General features: G+C 39.2%; 1 protein-coding gene across 1 annotated transcript in view; it reads right to left on the bottom strand.

Annotated features, from left to right (window-relative positions):
* The window catches only part of nrxn3a (neurexin 3a), an 851,023-nt gene extending 824,115 nt beyond the window's left edge, over positions 1-26,908 (bottom strand). The window contains exons 1-5 of the mRNA XM_060932786.1: positions 26,207-26,908; positions 25,854-25,884; positions 19,336-19,415; positions 18,627-19,224; positions 9,891-9,920 (exon numbers count right to left, since the gene is read on the bottom strand). Of these exons, the coding sequence (XP_060788769.1) occupies positions 9,891-9,920; positions 18,627-19,224; positions 19,336-19,415; positions 25,854-25,884; positions 26,207-26,908 (1,441 nt within the window). The remainder of the gene's footprint in view (positions 1-9,890; positions 9,921-18,626; positions 19,225-19,335; positions 19,416-25,853; positions 25,885-26,206) is intronic.
* Between the last annotated feature and the right edge of the window lie 604 nt (positions 26,909-27,512).

The following is a 27,512-nucleotide window of genomic DNA, read 5'->3' as shown; positions in this document are numbered from 1 at the left end:
CTGAAATGCAAATGGATTCCTAACTGGAAGCCCCCGTCTTCTTAATGCAGGCGAACAGCCAGGCTGATTTGTAATAATGTCTGCGCTCATGTTGAGGGATTAAGCGCAGGAAGCGAGAGGAGAGACTGGAGACGGGATAACAATATGTACAATATGACAAGGCCACTGATGCAGTGCTGGCAAATAAGCACTAATACATCAGGTGAATTTATAGAAGTGTCTGACTGCCACAGATTTCACTGACCACATACTATTACTTAGTGGAGGAAAGCTTTCTCAGTGTCTCTCACACACCGTCACATCCACTCTCTCTCTCTCTCTCTCTCTCTCCCTCTCTCTCTCACACACACACACAATGTACATGTCCTCAGAGGATAGCTGGTCTAAATACAGAAGCATATGCTTCCAGTTCTGTCAGGCTAGCTCATCGCTCGAGCTTACATCAATCAATCAGTGAAGAATGCTCTTTTCCCCAAATGCTATAAATATATGAATCTGTAGAAACACTTCACATTGATAAACACTCTATATTCATGTATCAGCGTAGGTACAGTTTGAGGTCTGTCTGAAACATGCAGAGTGTAACAATGAAAACTCATTCAACATTATTCTAATTACATCACACCTGGGATTTAGTAAAAAAAAAAAACCTGTGATTCACAATACGGGATGTGATAAATAATTATTAATGTGCCTTTTTTAACACCACAGCATCTCTGACAATACTGAAGCTGCAAGTCACAGGGTTATATTAATAAGCACATTACCTCCACCAACTGTGTTGGAGGACATTATGTTTTCGCCTCCGTTTGTTTGTTTCCCTGTTCCCAACGTAACTCAAAAAGTAGTGAACAAATTTTGATGAAATTTTCCAGAAAGCTGGACCATGCACCAAGGAACAATTGATTAGATTTCGATGCAAATCTGAATATGTGGCTTGGCAGAGGTATACACTCTACTGCAGGGGTCACCAAACTACGGCCCGCGGGCCAGATCCGGCCCGCCACCCCCCTTTGACCGGCCCCCAGCCCCTCTGCCCCCCATCACTTGAACCGGCCCTATGAGGCAATCCCCAAAAGTGGTCATGGCCTATTTTTTTAAATTGCTTTTTGGCAAATAATAACATGTCTGCATCTTGTATTTTGTTGATTTTATCAATTAAAATTGATATTTAGTTATAAAATGAACTATTCATATTTTCCGAATTTTCGTCATATGCTCGCGATCAAGCAGTGACAGGCAGCGCATGCGCAGAGAACTGTCAGTGTTCAGGACAGCAAAATGGCGAGCAGTAAGCGAAAAGCTGACAGAGAGTGCAGAGTTTTTAAAGAACAGTGGGCCACCGATTATTTTTTCGTTCAGTGTAAGGACCGTGCAGTTTGTCTTGTATGTAAAGAAAGTGTGTCGGTTTTCAAAGAATATAATCTGCGTCGTCACTATGAAACCCACCACAAAGCAGGGTTCGAATTATAAATTTGACCCTATGGGGGTCTCTATTTAAAAAAAAAAAAAAGCAGTGCATACTCGCTCTCCTGGACCAGCGCACTTTTGCGCACTGCAGTGCACAGCTTTCACACACAGGCGCGCGCATGCACGCACGCACGCACGCACACACGGTGTTGCGCATATATATATATATATATATATATATATATATATATATATATATATATATATATAGTTAAACAAATTATATATATATTGTATATATATAATTATATATATTGTTAAACAAAGGAAGATCGTTGTGAGCTAGAGGACAAGTCTTCTTCGGACTTAACTTCACATTCGATTTCGCAGGCTGCAAATTTCAGTTTGCGCGCATAGTGGTGTGGTGGTGAAGTACAGCCGTACATGTTGCGGTTTAATAACACGTTCAATACAAAGTTATGGCTGCATGGTGATCGGAAATGAAATGAGTTATATTTATATGGTGATATAGGCTATTCAAGCTTATTATGGTGATATATGACGTATTTGAGAGAGTTGCACAGAAAATTAAGTTTGCTTCTTTCATGGGAGCTCAGCTCCCATTGGCTCCCATGTAATTTGAACTATGCCACAAAGAGTATGCTAGTTTGCGAGGGCAAACAAGAGAAGACAGGATTCGGAGGATGAAATGCGGACTGGCTGCACAACAGAATGAATTCCTTCGCCAAACCCAGATCAACCAGGCTGCTGTCCGAGCTAGCTATAAGGTAGCTCACCTACTAGCTACCCATGGAAAGCCGTTTACTGACGGGGACTTTGTTAAAGTATGCATGCTTGCTGTGGCCGAGGAGGTGTGTCCCGACAAGAAGGATGCGCTCAGCGCGGTGAGTCTCTCCGCACCTACTATGACCAGGCGAACCGAAGATTTGGGGGACAACGTGTATGACCAGCTGAATGAGAAAGCATCAGAATTCGAGTTTTTTGCTTTGGCCATGGATGAGAGCAATGATGTGCAGGACACAGCACAACTGCTGTGATCTATTGATCTACTGCTCATATTATTATAATTTCACTGTTTTTTTAAATGTATTTATTTTATAGGCCTATTTATTTGACCTTTATTAAGTGCTGCATACAATTATTATTAATATTATTAATAATATCAACAGGCCTACCTACAATTTATAATTTTCCACTCACCTTTGCCAGTGTCAGTCACCTCAACTAGGCAGATGTTTCTTACCTTGACAGCTTTGATATTATTTTTATTAGAAAATAAATAAATGGAATATCAGTGGTATTTCAAATTAAAACAAAGTGTGAAGACTTGATTACTACTTTTGCAAACCACTAGTAAAGATAAACAAATATGTGCCAGGAATCAAGTGTTGATATAGTAATGTGGGGATATAGTAGTGTGGATATAGTAGTGTGGATATAGTCGTGTGGATATAGTCGTGTGGATATAGTCATGTGGATATAGTCATGTGGATATAGTAGTGGGGATAGAGTAGTGGGTATAGAGTAGTGGGGATATAGTAGTGGGGATATAGTAGTGTGGATATAGTAGTGGGGATATAGTAGTGTGGATATGGCCGTGCCAGGCTAGTAATCTCTACTACACAATGAGGCCTGCTGGTGGTCATATTTGTCTGGGTTATACAATTCTATGTGATATAGCTGACCCGACCCCGGCCCCCATCACAGTCAGGAACGACAATGTGGCCCCCAGAGAAAAAAGTTTGGTGACCCCTGCTCTACTGCATGTCCTTCTAGTTGTAATGCATTATAATTTCTATAGTAACGGCTCATTCGTGTCACACAAGTCAATTTCAACAAAATGTGCTCTTACTTTACAAAGATACGTAATGAAATGTAGAAGTGTATCTGCTTTTCTGTGACAGAACATTTGAGGTGACATTTGTGGAGATTCTCCAGTGTCAGAGCTTACACTCAGCGGTAACGCTGGGACTTTTCTGATCGAGGAAACTGCATTTTTTTCAGCATATTAATTTCAAGAAAGACAAAAAAAAAGAGAGGCTGGTGAGAGAAGGATCATTTATACAGTGGTGCTTGAAAGTTTGTGAACCCTTTAGAATTTTCTATATTTCTGCATAAATATGACCTAAAACATCACCAGATTTTCATACATGTCCTAAAAGTAGATAAAGAGAACCCAGTTAAACAACTGAAACAAAAATATTATACTTGGTCATTTATTTATTGAGGAAAATGATCCAATGTTACATATCTGTGAGTGGCAAAAGTATGTGACCCTTTGCTTTCAGTATCTGGTGTGACCCCCTTGTGCAGCAATAACTGCAACTAAACGTTTCCGGTAACTGTTGATCAGTCCTGCACACCGGCTTGGAGGAATTTTAGCCCATTCCTCTGTACAGAAGAGCTTCAACACTGGGATGTTTGTGAGTTTCCTCACATGAACTGCTCGCTTCAGGTCCTTCCACAACATTTCGATTGGATTTTTTTTTTTTTTAATTCTGTACAATTGTGAACAATAGCAAGATAGAATACAGTTCCACTTGGCCAATCATCTGGTTCACTGTAGCTCATCTGGTCGTAGGAGGAGTGGTCAGAAGATGTCTGTGGATCCTGCATTTAAAGGCCTGGGGGCCAGTGTCTACGGGTCCAACTACATGTTCTGGAAGGCTATTCCATACCCAGAAAGCAGTGTGGACAAAGGTTCTGTCCAGGGTGCGAGTATTAGAGGCTGGGAGGTCCAGGGCATGATCTGGCATAGCTGTACATAGGCAGATGGTTCGCCGTCTAGGGTATGGCGGGGGGAGCATATCCCGGAGATCCGTAGGGCAGTGGTGGATGTGCATTTTGAACAGGACTATAGCAGCAGCAACCTGACTTCTGTGGCCAAGGCTGGGGATGGAGAGTTTCGTGCTAGCAGTGTCCTGGTCCACTCCTATAATATTTAGGGCCTTCTGGATGTTGTCAAGTAGGCCAAGATGTGTTGGTGAGGCACTCATCCAGCTGAGTAAGGCATATTCCATGATGCTGCGTACCTGTAGCTTGGAGACAGTTGCTCGGCTCTCCGTGGTGAGTTTACTGGCCACTCTCCTCAGCACTGCCAGTTTCTGACCTGCCCGTATGGAGATTTTGGTCAGATGTTTCAGCCAGGACAGCTTTTTGTCTATTGTGACCCCCAGGATGTCCAACTCATTGGCCGTGGTCAACCAGTGACCATTGAAGTGCAGGTCCAGTGCAGATGGAGCCCTCTTTCTTGAGAGTGTAACAAACTTACACTTTGATGGCTCGAAAGTGGTCTTCCACTGGTCTCCCCAGATGGCGATTTGTTGGAGATCCTGGTTCAGGCTCACCTCCACTTTGGCCTTGTCTGCTAGAGATCTGATGTGTGCATACAGGGTTAAGTCGTCAGCGTACATGTACATCTCATTCTCACATACATCAACCAGGTCGTCAATGAAGATGGAGAAGAGGAGAGGGCCAAGGATCAATCCTTGAGGTACTGAGGCATTGATGGAGTAGGGTTCTGAGGCCTGGCCTGACAGGACCACTCTGATGGATCTGTTCGAGAGGTAGCTTTGGAGCCATTGGAGCAGCTTTCCAGACACTCCTCTCAAATAGAGTTTGGCCATCAGACCGTGATGCCACACTTTGTCAAATGCCCCCTGGATGTCCAAGGCTATGACGCAGACTTCCTCGCCTGAGGGAGTTGTTCCACCTCTGGCACAGGATGTTTAGGAGGTCAGCCATGCTGTGTTCTGGTCTGAATCCAAACTGTCTGTGGGAGATGACATTGGTTTTGAGAACGTATCTCTGTAGCTGTTGGTTCACTGCTGATTCCATAACCTTGCTGATGACTGAAAGCAGGGATATGGGGTGGTACTTGGATGGGTCTGCTTTCGAGTCTTTCTTGTGCACTGGAGTAACAGAGGCCACCTTCCACTGACTTGGGAAGAGTCCACTTGAAAAGCAGAGGTTAAAGAGGCGACACAGGGGGCTTGCGAGCGCTGCACCACATTCCCTAAGGATTAAGCTCAGGACTTTGACTTGGCCATTCCAAAACATTAACTTTATTCTTCTTTAAACATTCTTTGGTAGAACAACTTGTGTGCTTAGGGTCATTGTCTTGCTGCATGACCCACCTTCTCTTGAGATTCAGTTCATGGACATATGTCCTGATATTTTCCTTTAGAATTCGCTGGAATAATTCAGAATTCATTGTTCCATCAACGCTGGCAAGCCATCCTGACCCAAATGCAGCAAAACAGACCCAACCATGATACTACCACCACCATGTTTCACAGATGGGATAAGGTTCTCATCCGTCCACAAAACATTTTTCCAATAGCCTTCTGGCTTGTCCATGTGATCTTTAGCAAACCACAGATGAGCAGCAATGTTCTTTTTGGAGAGCAGTGGCTTTCTCCTTGCAACCCTGCCATGCATGCCATTGTTGTTCAGTGTTCTCCTGATGGTGGACTCATGAACATTAACATTAGCCAATGTGAGAGAGGCCTTCAGTTGCTTAGAAGTTACTCTTGGGTCTTTTGTGACCTTACTGACGATTACGCGCCTTGCTCTTGGAGTGATCTTTGTTGGTTGACCACTCCTGGGGAGGGTAACAATGGTCTTGAATTTCCTCCATTTGTACACAATCTGTCTGACTGTGGATTGGTGGAGTCCAAACTCTTTAGAGATGGTTTTGTAACCTTTTCCAGCCTGATGAACATCATCAACGCTTTTTCTGAGGTCCTCAGAAATCTCCTTTGTTCATGCCATGATACACTTCCACAAACATGTGTTGTAAAGATCAGACTTTGATAGATCCCTGTTCTTTAAATAAAACAGGGTGCCCACTCACACCTGATTGTCATCCCATTGATTGAAAACACCTGACTCTAATTTAACCTTCAAATTAACTGCTAATCCTAGAGGGCACATACTTTTGCCACTCACAGATATGTAATCTCATCTCATCTCATTATCTCTAGCCGCTTTATCCTTCTACACAGTAAAAATCATAGTGTCAATTTTACTCTTTAAGAGTTGAATTTAACTCTCTGTCAGATAACATTTGGTCCCACTCAAAATCAGTGTAAAATTTACTCTATAGCCAGTGTAAGATTTTTAGAGTTAATTTTACTCTATTTTGTGTCAAAATTAACAATGAGGTGTGTAAAAATATTTAACACTATAGATAGTGTAAGATTTTCAGAGTTAATCTGACTCTATATTGTATTTTCGCGGGGAATCATCACCCTGCAGAGTAGATTTTGTCGTTGTGTGAAAGTGGGAATTAACTCTCACTTTTGACACTACCATTTAGACAATTTTACTCTGCATAGTGTTATAACTACTCTATCCAGAGGAAAATAGGTTTACACTGCAATATTGACACTCCATTTTTTACTGTGCACTAACCACTACACCATCGTGCTGCCCCAGATATGTAATATTGGATCATTTTCCTCAATAAATAAATGACCAAGTATAATATTTTTGTCTCATTTCTTTAACCGGGTTCTCTTTATCTGCTTTTAGGACTTGTGTGAAAACTTGATCATGTTTTAGGTCATATTTATGCAGAAATATAGAAAATTCTAAAGGGTTCACAAACTTTCAAGCACCACTGTACCTACTGTAATGATTAACTAACCTCATCATTGTGTCCCATATTAATTTCTTGTCATTAAAATAATAACTATTTTACTACCTTGAATGCAGCACTGCCAAAAATATCAAGCCGATTTCATGCATAAGGCAAACATTAAAAAGCAAACCTCATCGTGTGAGACTACTTCATTTCATTTCATTTACAGAACGTGTAGCACAGATGGTTATATTTTAAATGTTTGTGCATCACAGAAGATTCTTCTAAAAAAAATTAGGCTCAACCTGGCTTTAGTCGATAATCTCATCTGGAAAACGTTCAATTTAAATATAAATAAATAAGATAAATAAGTACAAAATGTCATTCTTTAATCAATAAGAAAGCTGCAATCATTAGCTCCAGTTACTGGGGGGGGAGGGGGATTGAACCACAATTCCTATTATCTTTCATTATAGTGAGAAGAAGCAATTCAAATTACAGAGAATAATTTAAATAAATAAATAAATAAATAATGACAAAATGTAAAAGGTTTCACTGGATGTCTGTTTAAATTATATTATACATTTAAAAAGCCAAGCTTAACCAGTGCTGTAATCGACTCACTAAACCTTGAGTCCGAGTCCAGTCTTGAGTCCCCACTGTTCATGTCCGAGTCAAATCCAAGTCATTAAAAAAAATTCGAGTCAAGTTCGAGTCAAGTCCACTATTGATCCGAGTCGAGTCCGAGAACAAGACTCCAACCACACCATTTGATGGTGGCTGTTTTAGTGCCATTAACATTAGCTTGTTCCTCAACATGACGTATGAACAGGTGAATGTGTATTCTCTTTGTCAGGGAGTGCGAAGTATTCTGTCAGAGATGGTTGGGAGACGGATATAAGTGCAGAAGGTGTGTTTATACAAGTGAAGACAGGTAAACAATCCAGAACGGCAGGCAAAATCGTAAAATGGTGAAACAGGCAATAGGTCGAGCGAGGCACAAACAGGCTATCGTAGACTTGGCAGAATCAAAGACTAGAAACAGGAAATCAGGGAACAGGAAACCAAACAAGGAAATAAGGCTTGGTAATGTGTCAGCAACGGAACTCAATACTTCGCAAAGTGCATTTTCACAGTTTTTATATTGGCATGCTGATTGCGCCTTAATCCTGTGCAGGTGCGAGTCATTTACGGCACATGCATGAGAGTCCCCTTGGTGTGCGCACTGTCCAGAGTGTGCCTGAGAGTCTATCTGATGAACGTGCCAAGGCGCACAGGTGTGACACTCTTGCACAAAATTAGTACAAAAATTAATGTAGATATAAATATCTTATGCCAAATTATTATGGCATATTACACAACAAAAGAAAAAATCTGAGTCCTTGTCTCCAATTTATGAGTCCTAATACAGTTAATGCACAAGTCCGAGTCCAAGTCATCAGTGCTCAAGTCCAAGTCAAGTCACAAGTCCTTAAAATTAGGGCACAAGTCGGACTTGAGTACTACAAGCCTGAGCTTAACTGTATACATCACACTTTAAATTTGCTAAACTATTATTTTCTCTTGTTTTATGATTTCTTGCTATTCTATCTGGTTAATATTGATCCAGAACTAATACATATTAATGTAAATCTTTGGACAAGTAATGATTCAACATCCTCCATCCAAGTACACGGATGTTAAACATGATTTTAAAATATCCTTTTTTTTTTTTTACTAGGCTAGTCTACAACCACCGAGATATTATTTTAATGCAAATACGTGTGGCTATCATTCAAATGATTGTTTACGTTGGTTTGATTGACCGAGCGAACTGCAAATGACTGCCTACAAATAATAGTGTGCTCATGTGCAGTTACTTCGCACTTTTGTCAACATGTTGTCAACATTCCTTGTTATAGTTTGACTCATTGTGTGAACTTTATAATCAGTATTTTTTAAATAATTTGAACAATAAAACAATTACTGAACTCGTTTTTCACAAAATATCATGGCTTGTTAGTGTTTCGCAAGCAATTATTTGCCTCTGCTGATAATTAATTGCTTGCTCACCGCTAACAAATCATGATATTTTGTTCAACCTCGTCCAATAATTGTAATTAACTCTAACTCATTCCTGCAAACACAGGCAATGGCAAACAAAGAGAAAGTGTAAGTGCAGCCAGTGTATGCATGTATGATGTCCAGAACCATTTCTGTTCTAAGATACATTGGAAATATTGTGGATCTTTGTGGATAAATGTTGAACCAAGTGATGACTGAAAAGTTGTGTAGCAGATACTGTAAATCAGAAATGCATGTGCACTACGGTGACCATGTTTCCTGTGCAAAGGCTGACAGAAAGAAGAAAAACACATTTCCATTGCCCAAACTTTTTCATATAATGATTTCATATACCTCAGAATCAACTACACACACACTCACACAGCTGTAAGGAACAGATTGTGTTTATACCCAAACACCCCCTTGTCATAATTCCATCAGAGAGAAGTAAAGTGGTTAAATCCATTCACTCATGCAGTTAAAGCTGTCCTTTTTTTTGCTTTCAGTTAAAGCCCATTTAATTATCTGCTTAATCCAGGTACCCATGCTGAGCAACCATTAGCAAAGAACGCTAAATGAAACACAGCAAACACACACCAGTGCAAGAAGTTGATTCACTTCTCAAACCACACAGCAAAGGAGGAAAAAGAGAGTGCAATACCTTTGCTCTTGGCTACAGAAATGGAGTTTTGGGCAAAGTGAAAGAGCAGAGCAGGAAGATCCGTTAAAGGATGGCATTTACAGAGACAAGAGAAAGAAAACGTTAGCGTTTAACACACATCAAATCACACGACCCAGTATACGTGTTTCAAAACAGGAAAGATAAGCATACCTTGTTCAGCCATCATCATGTGTGCCAAGCCTTTGAGGAAGACAAACATGGAGAGAGAGACAGATGGGGGGAGAGAGAGAGAGAGAGAGAGAAATCTCAGAACACACTGTTCTTGATGTATCATGATGCTGATGCTGATGATACATTGAGTCACAAGGCAAAGCATTGCGAAGAGGTTTGTATTTTAGCAATACAAAACATACATTCATCAAAAAATCACCAGAAGTCAGTGTTAATCCGATGTATTCATCTAACATTAACTGTATTTCAGTGGTATTTTAATGGTATAAAAGTCCTTTAATACATTTTGAGAGCATTTTACCCAAAAGGAAATAACATCTGCCATAATTAGCAACATTAAGCTAGCAAGGGCTTATAATACGCGCTAACTAGATTTTTCTGTTTGTTTGTTTTTTACTTCAGTAAATATCCAAACATAGCTAATGTTAGACCAAGTATTATATCATATAGGTTGTATTCAGTCATGTGACTTTTGCTTCCAAATTTACTTCCGGTGAATGAAGTGGTGGCCAAGAAAACCAATTTGCCTGCCGTTATGTGAAAAGCTCGTAAAACCATCCCTGACTATTTTCACAGTTTAGAGGCCAATGCACAGTCAAGATACCTTCAGAAAGTTGCTCTTTGTGATGGGATCAATCCTTACACTCTAGTAAAGAAGGATCTTTCCTACAAGTTGGAAAATTATCCATCCATTGAGTTCCCCGACATCTCAAACTACCTGGTGCTGCAGACATCGTTCTACACGGACACACAGATGAAAACCTGGAAGAGCATGGAGGAGTATATATTTTTTTATATGTGGTTGAGTTAAAGAGCTGGAGATCAGGACACTTTATCGTTTACGCCCGGGTAAGGAAGAATTTTTGGGCTCTTAGTATGCGTCTTTTTGATGGTTGCTAGGACGCTACAAGTTTTAGTATCGGGTGTAAATAAACCACAGCCGCTCCATTCCCAATCCTCCCTGCTCTCCTCTTCCAGGCAAATCATTCACAAAGATCCACAGAAACCCCTTTAAAGACCTGGGGATTGGTGAAACAGGACGGAGAAGTTATCACGGCTCACTGTAACTGCATGGCCGCGGAAGCAGTTTCGTGCTGTTAACTCGTGAGCTCTGCTTTTGCATTTACGTGGATCATCTCGATTATCTTATCCATCTAGTTCAGTGTAGAAGCCAAATCTACATCATCGTCCTTTAAAGATTGTTAGGACATCCTGATAAATCAAGTGAAAACATGCGCATTAGTTTACAATATGGTGACTACAATCAAACAGTAAACAAACACATCTACGGACTTAAGCATCTCCTGAACTTCAAAACATCACGAAATAATGGAAAATGGTGAGAAAAGTCATTTGTGAATCCAAATGAAATAAATTGGAGGAATTTATAAACCTTTCACTAAGCGATTACAGCAAACTCAAGCGTTCTTCGACTCGGGTCCCTTTGCTCTCAGCAAAAGGTTTAAAAGCCACCTTTCTCGTCATCTTTTGGTAAAATCCTTTGCTCTTTCATCCTTTTTTATCATTTCACAGGGAACCCGGAAGAAACTTCAGTTTCACGGTTTGTTTGATTCAAACAGCGCAAAACAAAGCAAGCGTAAGGCATTTTAAAGACTAGCAAGGTGCCCCAGTGATAGTAACGCTTTGTGAACACTGTGCTTTGCTGACCACCACTTCATCTTTTGTATATCTAATGAGGCAGATGTGATGTTGGATGAAACCCACCTATAAATAACACCAAGCACTAGTAATCTAACCAACGTTATGCTCACTAATATATTGTGTAATCCAGTACCTAAAGTTGCTAACCTCTCTAAAATCTTCATGGCTATGGTGTGATAAAGTGAAGCCAAACTCCAGCATAAAAACTGCCAGTGACTAAATCGGGTGCTAATAACATAACAACTGGCGTTTTCATTCATTATCATTTTAGTTTGTTTGTGCACATTAGAGATCAATGTTATGGGTCAACTAGCTGTTAGCTAAACTTACAAATTAGCTAGATAACTATAAATGTCCTCTGTAACTCTTGTCTCTGTGATTGATATCTTGCTAACAAGTTGTTTTGGCTAGACTGTAACTGTAGCTGTGTTGTTGTTGTTTTTTAATCTTTCTAACACAGTATTTTGCTATGAGATATGATTAGCTAATCTCGTAATGCCTGGCTTTACAGTTCTTAGCGCAATAGTTCACTTTAACCTAATATTAACTCGTGATCTGTCTATTATCTGGTGAAAAGAATGATTTATTGTGCACTGTTTCTGGTAACACTTTCTAGGAAGATCATGTATGTAATGCACTATGAACATTTTCATAGCATGTTAAAATGCATTCCTAAGGCGTTCTACCCAATATAATGAAAATGTGTTACACTGTAGGGCAAAATTTAATATTATGAAATATGGTATATAAATTGTATCTGTAACACGTTGTAACCCTAATCGTATAGAAACTCAGGTTCAGCTTGAGTTCCCTGTCTTGTTTATTGCAGCATGTCTGTTAATAACTGCAGTAATTCGACGGGGGGGGGGGGGGGGGGGGGGGGGGGGTTTCAGCATTTTATCTCAAATAACAACAGAGTAGTTGACAATTGTAAGAAATGCTAACAAATAAATAAATAGAATTTCTAAAATATTTACCTATATTACTTATATTTTAAGTATTGGTGTATTATGTACACCATTTATAATGGATTATGTTAACAATTCCAAGTACAATGCATGTTCATAAATAAGTATGAATTATTTAATGTCTAATATTCATAATAATTTGAACTATATGCAATTCCTTATAAATGTATTGTAACATATGTATTATGACCTATGAATACATTCATTACCTGTTATGATGTGGTCGTAAGTCATTATTCACATTGTTCTAGCAGGCACTGCATAATTACTATAATAGCAACGCTCATAATACATCTATAAATGCAGCGTTTGCACATCATATATCAATATCAAATAAAATCTGCCCCCAATTTATGGGTTGTTTTGTTTTTTGGTTTGTTTTTGTAATGGCACTATATTATTATTATTTTTTTAGTATAAATACAGAGGTGATTATAGAAAATCGTGCATGCTGATTGGTTGAGAAATTCGGACTAGTTCTCAATAATCACCTCGAGCGACTCGGCAAAATGGTGGCCAATCGCTTTGTCACTGTAAGTGAGGAAGAATTACAAATCATGAAAGAAAATGCTGTTCCTAAAAGTGCTAAAGATGCTACGAAGTTTGGTCTAAAACTATTCAAAGGTAAGGTGGAATTGTGATTTATTTTATCTGTTTCAAAACAAAGTATTTTATGTGAGTCGGTGTAGATAAGTGATACAAGTCTGATAGGTGATCAGTCTATCTATCTATCTATCTATCTATCTATCTATCTATCTATCTATCTATCTATCTATCTATCTATCTATCTATCTATAACTTCTGATATATGTGACCCCTCACCGGATCCAGGGACACATGTCGGCCGAAACGAATCCGAGATAATCGCAAAAGAAGCATTTTTTTTTCGAAATTTGTGATTTTTGTTTTTTTCCATCATGTGCAAGTTGAGATCTTGAAGAATGCAATCAGTATTTCAGATAATAGATTGTTTTGTTGGAAAAGCATACATTTTTTGCTGCAAATTGTCTCATTTTTGTCAGGACTGTAGCCTGCTGGGGGGTGTGGGTAAATTACCATATGGGCCATTCACATGATGATTTAAGTCTTTTTTTTTTTCGCGAATCAGCTGTATGATGCGGGCTGAGCGCATGGCTACTTAACTGCATATAGGCATGTAATTTCACTATGGAATGATTTACTAAACAGAGCGCAGAGGAGCCCTGCGAAGCAAACAGACACTCGGTATTTACATCGAAGATCACCATTTCTAGCAAAAAAAAAAACGCAACCTCGTTTTCCAGATTGAATGGAATACTTGAATGATTGGATGATACACGGACCGTTCTAGGACTACATTCCATCGGAGGCATTGGTGTGTGCAAGGCGCCGTTTCTCTTTCTGATGGGGTAAGTTTATTAATCTAAGGCTGTGTGGTTATTTTTGCATGTAACGGAGAGTGTTGTGGTTTGGGTAAGCCTAGGCCACAACCGGACATACGATTTTTTGGCCGTGTGATTTTTGGCGTTTCCCAAATCGCTGCGGTTTTTTGTTGTTGTTCATGGAGAAAGACGCTCGTTTGGCTGTAAATTTGTCTTGCAACCTGAAAAAAACATAAGCACCCATAGAGTTTGTTTGACATGACAAAGAATCTCTGCGGCCGGTCTGCGGCTCGAAAATCAGCACATCACACTCGCGCTCTCGTGCTTTTCACACGCGCGCTCTCGTGCGTTTCATGCGCGCTCTCCGTGTGTTTCTTGCGTTTTTTGCATGTAGACCGGCCGTAGGAGCGCGTACTGTACGGCCGGTTGTGACCGAGGCTTTACATGAAACTAGTGTTGTGTTAGTTGTGTCATCATCGTGCTATCTTTCTTTCTTACGGCGTGAGTAATTTTTCAACCACAAAACGTTAACGTATACTTTAGGACTTATTTTTATACTTCATAATTGTGTTGGGCATACTTTGCATGGAAGGAAAATTGACGTGGTGATCTTTGTTTACATGAAAGTAGTATCGTGCTAGCTAGTAGGGGGTAGGGCTTTCCTTAATGTCATGCAAATGAGCACCATTATGTGCCCGCCCTACACCCAGAGTAGCTGAGATGGAAAACTTTGAGGGCGATTTTCTCCCTTTTCTGTTTTAAGAAGTATACACCTTCAAAAGGCCACACATTCTTCAAATATTGTCAGATCTCCACATGGAAGGCATCATTGGAAAGCTTAGAAACTGTACTTTCTGAATCTGTCAATAACTCAAAATGCCCCCGGGCCGACATGTGTCCCTGGATTCTGTGATCTGCCACATATGTGATATAACATGATAAGAATGTTGTTGATAGTTTATTACAGACGTGAATTTCATAGAAAGTGTTACCACAAGGACACACATAACGTCTTGTTGTTGGTGTTAGAGCAGTTTCCTATGTGAACTCACCTGGGATGATGTTGGCCTCTGGTTGTCGCATCAGAGAATCAGCAGAGGGGACAAAAAGAGAAGAAAAAACAAACAAAAACAAAAAACACAAGAAGAGAAAAAGATTTCTGACATTAGAGTCCACTCTCGTTGCCGTTGCATGAAGTCTATCATGCAAACCGTTGCACACCTGCCAGCATGCACGAGGCTTGATAACTGCCTTGTGCATGTTCACAAACATTCTTTATGTGACCCATAATACCAGAAAGATCTATGTGCTTTCCTGGGTTAACACGCATTCCTGTAACCCACATCCTCGTCTGAGCCATAAATCCAAACAGGCACTAGGACAGAACCTGCTCCCTGTAGAGAGGGCCATGGATTTATGAGACGCTGATGCTTACGTGCAACTCGACACCACGTGCTTTCAAGCCTGTCAGAGTTCTCCTTCACTGCAGACACATCTTCTTTTCCAACACCCGTTCTTCTACACCAGGTTCTCTGGTTCTGTCCCAAGCCCGAGCAGGACCGTAGGCAGCACTCGGGATCGTGATGTGCTAATCAACTGATAATGACACGCAGACAAGACATGCTTGTTTCTTAATTATTGCATCATTATTACTGATATAGAATTTAACAAGTAAAAATTGTGCTAATGCTACTTCTGATAAACACACTGATTATAGAGGCTTTTATTAGTGGTTTATTAGTAATTTAATATCAATATATGATTCATTCATTTTAGTATTGAATTTTGTCATTGCTTGTGATATATTTTTATTTAATATATAGCACAATGTTCATAAATAGTCATACATAGTTGTAGTTACATGCATATCATGTTATAAACATGACTACACGACTTCATAATACAAGGTTATGACCAAGCTATAAGTGCAGAGACTTTCCTGTAATGCATTAGAATATTACTATGTAATAATAATAATAATAATAATAATAGTGAGTTATGTAACCTGGCATCATGTTCTCCCTCTCATAACCATGCCTTTGTGACGTATAACATACAAAATACCTTACAATGCCCAATATAATCCTCTATAAGTGCTCATAAGTAATTATAAACACTCCAAACCAGGACTATAGCTTCACAATGTCAGGTTACGGTACATAACACATTCCCTAGCACATAACATAATTTGACAAACCCTGTATAAATGCTCATGGGTAGTGATAGTTACACACATAACACTCCACAAACCATAACTATATGAGTTTATACTGTCAGGTTGCATAATGCATTATAATATCTGCTCATAAGGAGGTTGTAAATGGTGGTGTGATGCACGAGAACACTATAACGTTTGTTATCATGCATAATGACATTAGTATATTCAATATTCTTTTGAACAAATGTAATTGTGTTCTATAACCTGGCATTATAAATGCATATGCTCATGCTTTATAAAATGTAATGCATTTATAACATGATTATAAAGCATACATAATGTCTTATAAACAATCCACAAAGCATATCTGTGTTAGGCTTCATAAATTCAGGTTGCATACCACAGTACGGTATGTGATATGTTTGCAATGTGCTTATAAACAGATCTGATAACGTTGTACACTATAACCTTTTTATAATGCATTATAAAATTTTTATGAACCAATGCAATGAACCATAACTACAAACCATAACTATATGAGTTTATAATGTCAGATTACATAATGCATTATAATATCTGCTCATAAGGAGGTTGTAAATGGTTGTGTGATGCACGAGAACACTATAACTTTTGTTATAAGGCATAATAACCTTAGTATATTCAATATTCTTTTGAACAAATGTAATTGTGTTATGTAACCTGACATTATGAATACATTTACTCAGGGTTTATAAAATGTGATGTATTTATATTATATAGCATACATAATATCTTATAATGCCTGTCATAATATTGTATAAATGTTTATAAGTAGTTATAGTTACATGCAAACCTCTCTCCAAGCAATACATATATGACTTCATAATATAATGTTACAGGACTTATTATACAATAATATCTGCTCATAAGCACATTGTGAACAAAAATGTCTATGATGCATTATAACACTATGGCTTTTGTTGTAACATTAGAATATTCAATTTTGTTATAAATATTATGTGCTATGTAACCCAACATTACTAACGCATATACAAATGTTTTATATGATCATAACATGACATAGTATAATTCCATGCGAGGCAGAACCTTTATTATAACCCTTTATAACATTGGTATATACGTACAACGTTCTAATGATACGTACAATGTTCTAATGTTCTTATGCTACATAACCTGACATTATGACCTTGTCTAAGAATGTTTCATAGTGTTATACACATGATATAATGTGTTATCGAGCGTACATAATCTATTACAATGCTTACCATAATACTCTATAAATGCTCATACTGTAAGAAGTGATTGTTACATTGTAAACAGAGCGTATGGTGTTCTTATGAACAGATGTAATAATGCCTTATGTAACCTTACATGAACTTGTGATAATACTCTTTTGTTGTTGTTAAACACACTTCGAATGCTGGATTTGAAGCTCATTAGAGGAGAAAACTTTAAGTAATTTTTAAAAAGTAGTTTCGCATGATGAGCTGTGCTTCTTTTTTTTAAAGCAACACTCGTCTTCATTAGTCAGTTTTAATTAAGGTCATGTCATAGCAAAGAATGGTACATCTGTCTACTCTGCTTGTTAACAAACCCAACTCTACAATATGTGTAATGAGATGCATTACACATTAAGCTGGTTGGAATTTCTCATCAGCCACTGAAGTTCAGTCCGATGCCACGTCTTAGCCTGATTTTCTCACGTCTGACTACATCTAGCCTGGCTTCTTCCTCTTCTTCTTCTCAAGCTGTTCTCACATTTCTCCTATGACCCAGTTTCTCTGTAAGGCTAGAAATCTTTTTTTTTTCCTTCCCCCAAGATCAATAAGCATTCTGGCAGCTTCTTCTGTCAAAACCTCAAGATCCACCATCAACTTCGAACCGGAATTGTGAGTTGTTTTCATCTTGTTGACCAGCTAATACTTTGGTCTTTGGCAGGATTAAATGGAAACTCCAAGTGCATTAAATTTAAACACCACCCATATGGGAAGGAAGAACAGACTTACAGTAACGTTTGTTTGGCAGCCAAAATTTGTTTGTTATTCCAAGCCTGCAAAAGACTACACACATTCGCAAATAATGTAGTGGTGCGGCTGTCACATTTGCCACCGAGCGAGAAACATACGCTACAGCAACAGCAAATAGTTCCGAGGCCATTTTAGCCATCTGCCCATCGAGGGAAGTGTCAGGTTCCTGTTGCTGTTTCTGTGTGTGGAACCAAATATATTCTCTACAACACACATTGCAGGCTAATTTCTACACTGCTGACTAAGTGTTGCCATATGGACCCAAATCAAAAGCAGTTTCCCCATGATGCACAAAGCCTCTCTAGGAAGGTAGATTTTTACATTTCATGACTTGTTCAAACCTTCATAACATGTTATAATGCATTCATAAGGCATAATGAACATTGTTATAATTAGATATGAAAAAGCATTTTGGTTTGTTGCATTGTTGAGAATGCATTTATAAATTGTTAAACTAATGCATTATCGTTGTTGTTTGTATGAATCAACCAGGAGTCACAGTGGGAGGTTGGGGCGAGAGAGCCAGTTGACAGTAGGGCCATCAAGAGTCTTTAGCCCCAGGATTCCATTGGAGGCACCAAAGGCAGGACAGGGTTTGAGTAGATGGCTCACAGTTTGGGGGTTGCCACAGGAGCAGTTCTCAGAAGCTGCCGCGCCAATGCTGTGGAGGAAGGCCTGAGTTTTCCTCCAACTGGTGCGAAGACGGTTCAGCCTGACCCAGGCAGGGTGTGGGAGGGAGTGCCCAGCAGGTTTAGTGGAGGGCTCAGGGGTGTAATTGTGCAAGGTGGAATTAGCACCCTCCCATTCCTTGCACCACTGATCTATGACCCAATTGGGTGTGAGGGGGGTGCTGTTCTCAAGTTCTGTGTCACATACAGCAAAGTGCTTGGAGTTAAGGCGTGGTTGAGTATTAACTTCACTGATGTTTGGCACCAGGCTGACCAGGATACAAGATTTCTCCATGAGTTTGAGAATCAGGTGGTCCCTTTGGATGCTTGCAGGCAGGATGCCTGCAACAACAGGCAGCATAGTAGAGGGAGTGGGAGCCATACATCCAGAGATAACCCTCAAGGCGTCATTGATCATGGTGTCGATGGCTGGGGTGTGGTGACCATGCACCCACACCGGAGCAGCATACTTGGCAGTGGAGAACACCAATGCGAGTGTTGATGTGCAAAGGGTGGTGAAGTCTGGTAAGCTTCTTGATCAGGTTTACCCACTTGGAAGACTTTTGGAAGACCCGTTTACTTTCAGGTGGGGACCAAAGGTAAGGCTACGATCGAGAGTCACACCAAGGCACACAGGCTGTGGACCAAATCTCACCAAATCTTATAACACGCAAGATCATCATTATGTCTTCTCATAATGTGCTATATGAAGTGGGGCTTGGTGATGTAATGTGCTATGATGCATCATGTTAACAATCCATAAAGCATAATAATGATAAAAGTGTCATGCATTCTCATAAATAATTATAGCCATGTCTATGAATGTGTTATAACATGATAAGAATGTGTTCACATTAAATTTTAGATATGAACTTCATAGAAAGCATGACCCTACTAACACTTCCTATGAATTACTCATCCATAATGCAGTATGAATGCATTTGTAATGCATTACATCTGTTACATAGTACCTTATATAAAATAACACCAAACCTAATTCTCTATAACTGCTCATAAATAGTTATAGCTACATGCATAACAATCTACAAACTATATCTATACTGTATGACTTTATAATGTTAAGTTACATAAGATACTATGGTAACACTCTATGAAAACCATATCTATGATTAACTATGAATGCATTCATACCATGTTATAATGCCTACATAAGCCTAAATACATCTCATCTCATCATCTCTAGCCGCTTTATCCTGTTCTACAGGGTCGCAGGCAAGCTGGAGCCTATCCCAGCTGACTACGGGCGAAAGGCGGGGTACACCCTGGACAAGTCACCAGGTCATCACAGGGCTGACACATAGACACAGACAACCATTCACACTCACATTCACACCTACGGTCAATTTAGAGTCACCAGTTAACCTAACCTGCATGTCTTTGGACTGTGGGGGAAACCGGAGCACCCGGAGGAAACCCACGCAGACACGGGGAGAACATGCAAACTCCACACAGAAAGGCCCTCGCTGGCCACGGGGCTCGAACCCGGACCTTCTTGCTGTGAGGTGACAGTGCTAACCACGACACCACCGTGCCGCCCTGCCTAAATACATATTGTTATAATTATTTATAAACATTCATTACACGTCAGTGTTATAGCTTTATGATGCATTATGACTTGTTAACGGGGGCGGCACGGTGGTGTAGTGGTTAGCGCTGTCGCCTCACAGCAAGAAGGTCCTGGGTTTGAGCCCTGTGGCCGGCGAGGGCCTTTCTGTGTGGAGTTTGCATGTTCTCCCCGTGTCCGCGTGGGTTTCCTCCGGGTGCTCCGGTTTCCCCCACAGTCCAAAGACATGCAGGTTAGGTTAACTGGTGACTCTAAATTGACCGTAGGTGTGAATGTGAGTGTGAATGGTTGTCTGTGTCTATGTGTCAGCCCTGTGATGACCTGGCGACTTGTCCAGGGTGTACCCCGCCTTTCGCCCGTAGGCAGCTGGGATAGGCTCCAGCTTGCCTGCGACCCTGTAGAAGGATAAAGCAGCTACAGATAATGAGATGAGATGAGATGACTTGTTAACATGATGCATGATAAGTAGTGTTCATCATACATTATTTCAGCAAACTCCAATTTGTGAAGTGCATTATAAGAAGATATAATGGTGATATAGTGCTATAAACATGACTTATAACACAGTCTTTAACAATTTATAAGTCCATTATAAACAGTGCTACAAATAAGCAACTATACCTGTAATAGTTACGATGACATGCAAACAATCTCTGAAACTATATGACTTCATAAATTCAGATTGCAGAAGACATTACATATTTTTGCTATAATGCATTATAACAACGTTCTTAAGAACTGACACATTGTGCTTCATGGTCAACATAATCTTATATAAAGGATTATAAGTAGTTATTGCAATCTAATTATAGCACACCAAGTTTACATGACTTCATAATGTCAGGTTTTGTAACATATTACAATATATAGACACGAGTGTTTTACTGGGAGATACGCTCCTCAAATTTTTTAGACGAGCTCCATCTGGGACATGGAGAACCAAAACCATGACATAAATCTCTATATGTCAGTCGTGAGGAAATGGATTAATTGTTTTGATAAATTTGGGTACTTTTTGTTTGTGAATGTGCCGATATAATAAAAAGAAAATCACACGGCTTGAAGATATGAAGTTTATCTTCTCATGTTGAAAAACTTGCATTTTTCATACGAAATACATTATGGATCTGAGTGACATATTTCCCAATATTTCACTCCAATGATGTCACTCCCAGTGTTTTCCCGCTGACTAGATGTGTGTTGTCAAAATGGTGAACTGGTTCAAAATTAAAATTCTTTTGATTAACTTGCGTTTTTGTTTGTTTGTTTGTTTGTTTGTTTGTTTGTTTGTTTGTTTGTGGATGTGTCCCTATAATATAAAGAACATTACACAGTGGTTACAATTACAGAACATTTGTTGTAATGATTTGTAGCATGTTCTTACAAACATTAGTTCATAACAAAAATAGTTTTACAGAATTCCAGATAGAAGATATTGCATGGTTGTGCAAATATATTATAGATGAAAGTCTTCCAGATTTAACCGGAAATCCAGATATTTGACAAAACTCTTGAAAATCTCCGGTTTCCCGAATGGAGAAATTTATTTTTCGGATTTTTCGCGTTCCTAGACGCAGCGTAATACTTCGCATTGTCCTTGCATGGGCGGAGTCCTTAAATAGCCAAAACATAGTTCATTGATTAAAGACAGGTGTTCTTTGTTGCGCATGTGCAACACAATCGCACTAGAAAGCATGTTCAAGCTGCCAGTGTAGCTGCAGTCTTTTTAGTTGCAAATTACAAGTATTTCCTCTTGTGTTAATAATTCGCCATGTCAAAACAAGCGAAACTTTCCTCCTTCTTTCGACGTGAAGAGAGGTAAGCAATTTATTATATATTTTTTTCCATCAAAGTTGCATTTTGTAGCTTCAAAGCTAAGTTTTAGTGCCGTTTCTAGAGCACAACATCATGAAAAAGTGGAAGAAATAGCAATAATGGAAGAGCCGGTTTCTAAGCTGCCTAAAACTAGCAATGGTAATTATTTTTTGTTACATACAGTAATGTACTCAGGCTGCCAGTCAGTGTGTGACACACACACACACACCCTGAAAAATCCTAGTTACGCCCCTGATTTACATGAGAAATTTGGTATTCATTGGTGTTTAAATTTACAGACAATACGAACTAATGTAAACAATTGGCTTCAACTCACATAAATCTGAATTGGAAATGTTTAGTTCACTTTAGCTTCTGCAAACGCACAACTCCACTAAAAGATTGATAAACGAGGCTCAATGTCCCCAACAATGAAACCTGAAAGCTTTAGAAACTCTAACAGACCTTTACTTTTTAACAGTACTGTTTTGGGATTTTGCTGAGTTTACCTTCAACTGTCTGATTTTTTTCAAAGTAATGAACTGTGTAGCAGGAAAATCACCGCGTTTTCTAAATGCACTCCTGAAAATTACTCATTAACTAGGGGAATTAAATTTGATATTTTGACATGTTAATCATTAATGTACATGAAAGAAAAAGTCTTAAAAGTTATAACTTGTTTTAGTACTTGTTTTAGTAAAATAAGTACTAAAATGCACTAGAATGCAGAGTTTTGCGTGTTGTGTTATGTTATTAAAATTTTTTGGGGGGACGTAGCCCCCTGACCCCCATCTCAGTTTGACTTTCAAAAGTTCAGGATTTCTTTCTTTGCTCCACTTTCATCTCTAATATATGAAGTTTATCTTCTCATGCTGAAAATATTATCACTCATTTGCTTCGCTCACTTCATTCACTCATGAATATGTTCACCACTCGAAGATAAACTTCATATCTTCATGCCACCATGTAATATCCTCTATATCTGTGCATAAGAACATTGTATACACTATGTTATAATGTGTTATAACAAAGGCTCTACATTATAACTAGTGATAAGGACACTATACCGGGAACTGTGTTATAACATAAAGAAAGCATGGAGTATGAAGTCATATGAGCATCATTTTTAGACTGATATGCAAGTAACTATGACCACTTATGAGCATTTATACATGATTACATAAGGCATTAATAAGCAGGACTCAAGTCCTGTCTAAAGACATGAACTAGTGGCTAATCTAGTGAACTTGGTCTTGGACTTGACAATGGTGATCTTGACTACAGCTTTAATCTGGTATTACGTATTCTTTATTATGTAACTGCATAACATTTTATAAGGCATGAGTAATGAGTAAAGAATAATGTCAGGTTACAAAGCATAATAATACATCTGATCATAACAACTACACATAGTGATAATGCACTATAACAAAGGCTCTGCAATTATCATTTTCAGTACAGATATTATAATGCATCACAACATTATTGTTCACAGTAATGTTATCGAGTCGATACTAGATTGTGATATAGTATCTGACGTTACAATGTTTGACATAACAGTCGTGTTATAGAGTGTTATGCATGTAAGAATGAATGCTTATGACAAACATTACAAAGTATTGTGCAAGCTATGACACTATAGCTGTTACAAATGCATGTATAATGCATTTAGGCTATGCTATGCTATGATTTTTTTTCCCTGCCTGTGCATTATGCATGTAATAATGAGCATTTATACAGGCTTATACCTGGCATTATAATGTACTGTGTCTTCTATGCTGATATAACTGATATAAAAACAATTATATTGCATTATGAATACAAGCTTAATAAGAAGTGATGCCACATTCTTAATTTTTCACTGTGTCTTATGCATACAATTATGCGCTGTACTGCATATTCTATAAAACGCTTATAAACTGCTATAAATGCATTCATAATGCATTATGAATACAGGGTTTGTGGGAAGTGCTACCAAATCATCTTTTTTCTTCCTTGTGTGTTATGCAAGTACAGGCTTATACCTAGAATTATAAAGTATTATAGTACTCTATAACTGTTATGAATGTATTTATGATGCATTATGGATTCAGGATCGATGCAAAGTGTTGGAGAATTGCTAAATATCTAATGATTTGATTTTTTTTATCATATATTAAACTGATCCATATTTTAATAACCAAAAGTGAATGAAACGTGATGTGATATGATCTTTAGGCCAGAGGGCAGAGTTTTAAAAGCATCCCGGCTCCCTAGTGGATCCATATAAATTGTGCTTGGTCCCATAAATTAGGTTATTTATTCTTTTATGATGGTCTGCACTCTTTCTCAGGCTTCAGTGAAAGCAGAGCTGCTTTTACTAGCACAGGCTCATATCAGTGGACCGCAGAACCCTGCCAACCAAACAAGATGGAGAGGAACAACAACAATAAATCAAGCCTAAAATTCTGAACCCCCATACCACCCCACCCCCCACCCTCAACTATAAATTTGAGCTTAGCGCCAGTACGAGCAACACGGCTGCCAGCACTGTCGTGGATATAATCTCTGCCGGAGTGCTGCTCTACATAGATAGCGACAAAAATGAGACAAAAGACACTGTCTCTTATCCAAAACCGCATGCAGACTCCCACAAGCGGTGCACAATTGCGGCATTGGACACAAAGCTTTCACGTCGACCAAAATCATTTAAACAAAGCATAATCAGCATTCAGCCATTTTGTGTTCCAGGCAGCGCTGAAGAGGCTTGTGTCTGCAGTGAGGAGAACTACCAACATGGCATGGCACACTCCCCATTCATCACCCACCCAACTGCAACGTTTCAGTCTTTAAGGAAAAAGCCTTGGATCTAAGAGTCAGAAACATCCTTCTTTTTTCTTTCTTTTTTTAACCATTGCTTAGCAAAATTCATTAATTTCAGTAAGTGTTTCAAAATAGACCTGATTTCACATTTAAATAAAATAAAATAGAAAACATTCTAGTGCTCAGAGGATAGATCTAGCTATGAATAATAGCAATACAGCACAACACAAGAATGATTCAGAAATAAAATAAATAAATCAACCAACTCTTTAAGTACCTTCCATTGGTGGGATCATGCACCAGGATCTAAAGGTGCTTTAAGGAAAACTTAAAAATCATTATTTGTTTCTTGTCAATATTACATACTAAACAAATAACATACATCAAAACAACTGTGAATTAAAGCACACTGAAGCAAGCATTGACCAATCCAGTGGTTATTTCCTCACTCAAAACTGTAAATCATGAAATCATTCAAGTACAATATCAGCGTGACCTTCTTGAAAATGATCTGCTTGAATGGGGGGGGGGGCATAAAGCTGTGAAATGGCCACCAGCCACCTTGAAATCCCCAGAGAATCTAAAATGGCTTCACCAGGAATGCTGATACACAAATACACCTCAACACTGAACAAAAAAGTCTTCAGACATAGATTTAGATATAGATCCTGTGCAAGAATGCCATGTTAAAACATCACTGTGCATCACATGAAGACAAACAAAAGAGAGATGCGCTTGCTGTGAATGAATCAAAGCTGAAATTCTCACATATAAATCACAGAGACACCTTCCATCTAATGAGCGTTCTCAAGATGATGTTTGTTCTGTAAATCGACCTGAGACCTTGTTAATGTGGATGAAAATAATAATAAAAAAAACTCCTAGCAATGAAGTACACTTTATACTCTTGGAAATAAAGACAGCAAACTGTACTTTGCCTTGTTCCTGGTGACTTGTTACATTAAAATGTGAATGTAATATACCTTGAGAAATCATTTAATTTCATGTAATTGGACCTTAAGTACCACTGATGTAGCTTAAAGGGACATCCGAGGTAAAAGATCCTCAGTAACGGTACCCTTGATGGCACCATGTTAGTAACAAGGAAAGTGTAGTTTGGTATCTTTATTTCTGAAAGTCTAAAAAACACGAGATGCTGAAGAGTCAATATGTCACATGGCTATTACATGAAAATGATATTAAATTAGCATCAACATCTGAGCATACATATTTTTAGAATCTACGTCGCTTTACCTTCGCTGCAGAATTGGCCAATGTACTCCGTCTTGGAACAATCGCACTGTGGTTCCCCATCCACAAGGGCACAAATCCCACCGTTCTCACACGGATTCTCAGTGCAGACACCCTCCATGTCCATTCGGACCTTCTGGCTGCTAAGTAGTGTAGGCTCCTTGTTGCCGTATTTCAGGTCCCTGATAACTCCTTTAAAAGGCGGCAGGTCCTTGGCGGTGGGTAAGGTCAGGGCCGAGGTGCGAATGTCCTGGGGGACTCCGCCCAGAAAGAGGTCACTAACGATCTTCATGTACTGCCTCTGAGGTCGCACCTCGTCGGCCTTGCTGTCTCCATCCACACCCAGCACCGTCCTCAGATTGGACCTGTTCACGGTGACCAAGTGCCAACTACTGTCGTTGACCCGTTTACCTGAAACCAGCGTGGTCTCAGCGCAGTCGATGCTGAACCGCAGCTGCAGCTTACCCTCCACCACCATCAGCTGCAGGAAGTCACAGTAGCCACCATCGTCAAAGTACAAGACCATCGCAGTGGATGCATCCGTTTTGACCCGGAAGCTGAGGTCACTTCTGGTGCTGGCATCCCAGCGGAGAAAGCGGGCCCACTGCCCTCGCACTCCCGAGAATTCCAAACCCAAACAAGAGCCGAGCACAGTACTGAGCAACAGCTGCAGCTGGACCGGGTATCTGAGCAGAGTCATCGTGAAAGTGATGGATGTTTTAAGGGGGGGTTTATAATCCTGTGCAATAGGAAAGCATTGAAAAAATAGCTTTGGCTCAAAGATCCGTATATCCAAAGTACATCCCACTGTATACGTAAAAGATCTTTTACATAGGATGTTGATGTCAAAGAGTACAGTAGGTAAAATCCTTAAAAAGTGAATGGAGGACAGTAGACAGGGAGAACAGTCTTAAGTAACAGTCATAAAGCCAGTTTTATTGAACAGTCTGATCTCTGTCAGAAGACAGTTTGATTTGTCACAAACGACGGCACAGATTTCTGAAATAAAATCAGGAGGCGGGGTTTTCCCCAAAAATAATAGCCTCCAAATAAAAAACTCCAGTTGCACTATGGTCGCTTTTTAACCTTAGAGGAAAACACATTCATGTTGACTTGTGGGTAACGTAGTCCAACGTAGTGATCGTATTCCCAGGGTTTTATCTGTCAAAATAAAAAATTATTAAATTAAAAAAAAAAACCTGTCAAACCTGTGCAACGCAACTTCATAAAAATAATCAGGATCTTAAATCTAACCTGCTTTGACTTGCTCATCAGTTACCAGGCGCCATTATGGCATTAATGCA

This window comes from Neoarius graeffei, chromosome 11 (genome assembly GCF_027579695.1).
Source record: "Neoarius graeffei isolate fNeoGra1 chromosome 11, fNeoGra1.pri, whole genome shotgun sequence".
Classification (NCBI taxonomy): domain Eukaryota; kingdom Metazoa; phylum Chordata; class Actinopteri; order Siluriformes; family Ariidae; genus Neoarius; species Neoarius graeffei.
Note: the sequence above shows the minus strand (reverse complement) of the source record. Positions and strands in the feature narration are given on the sequence as shown.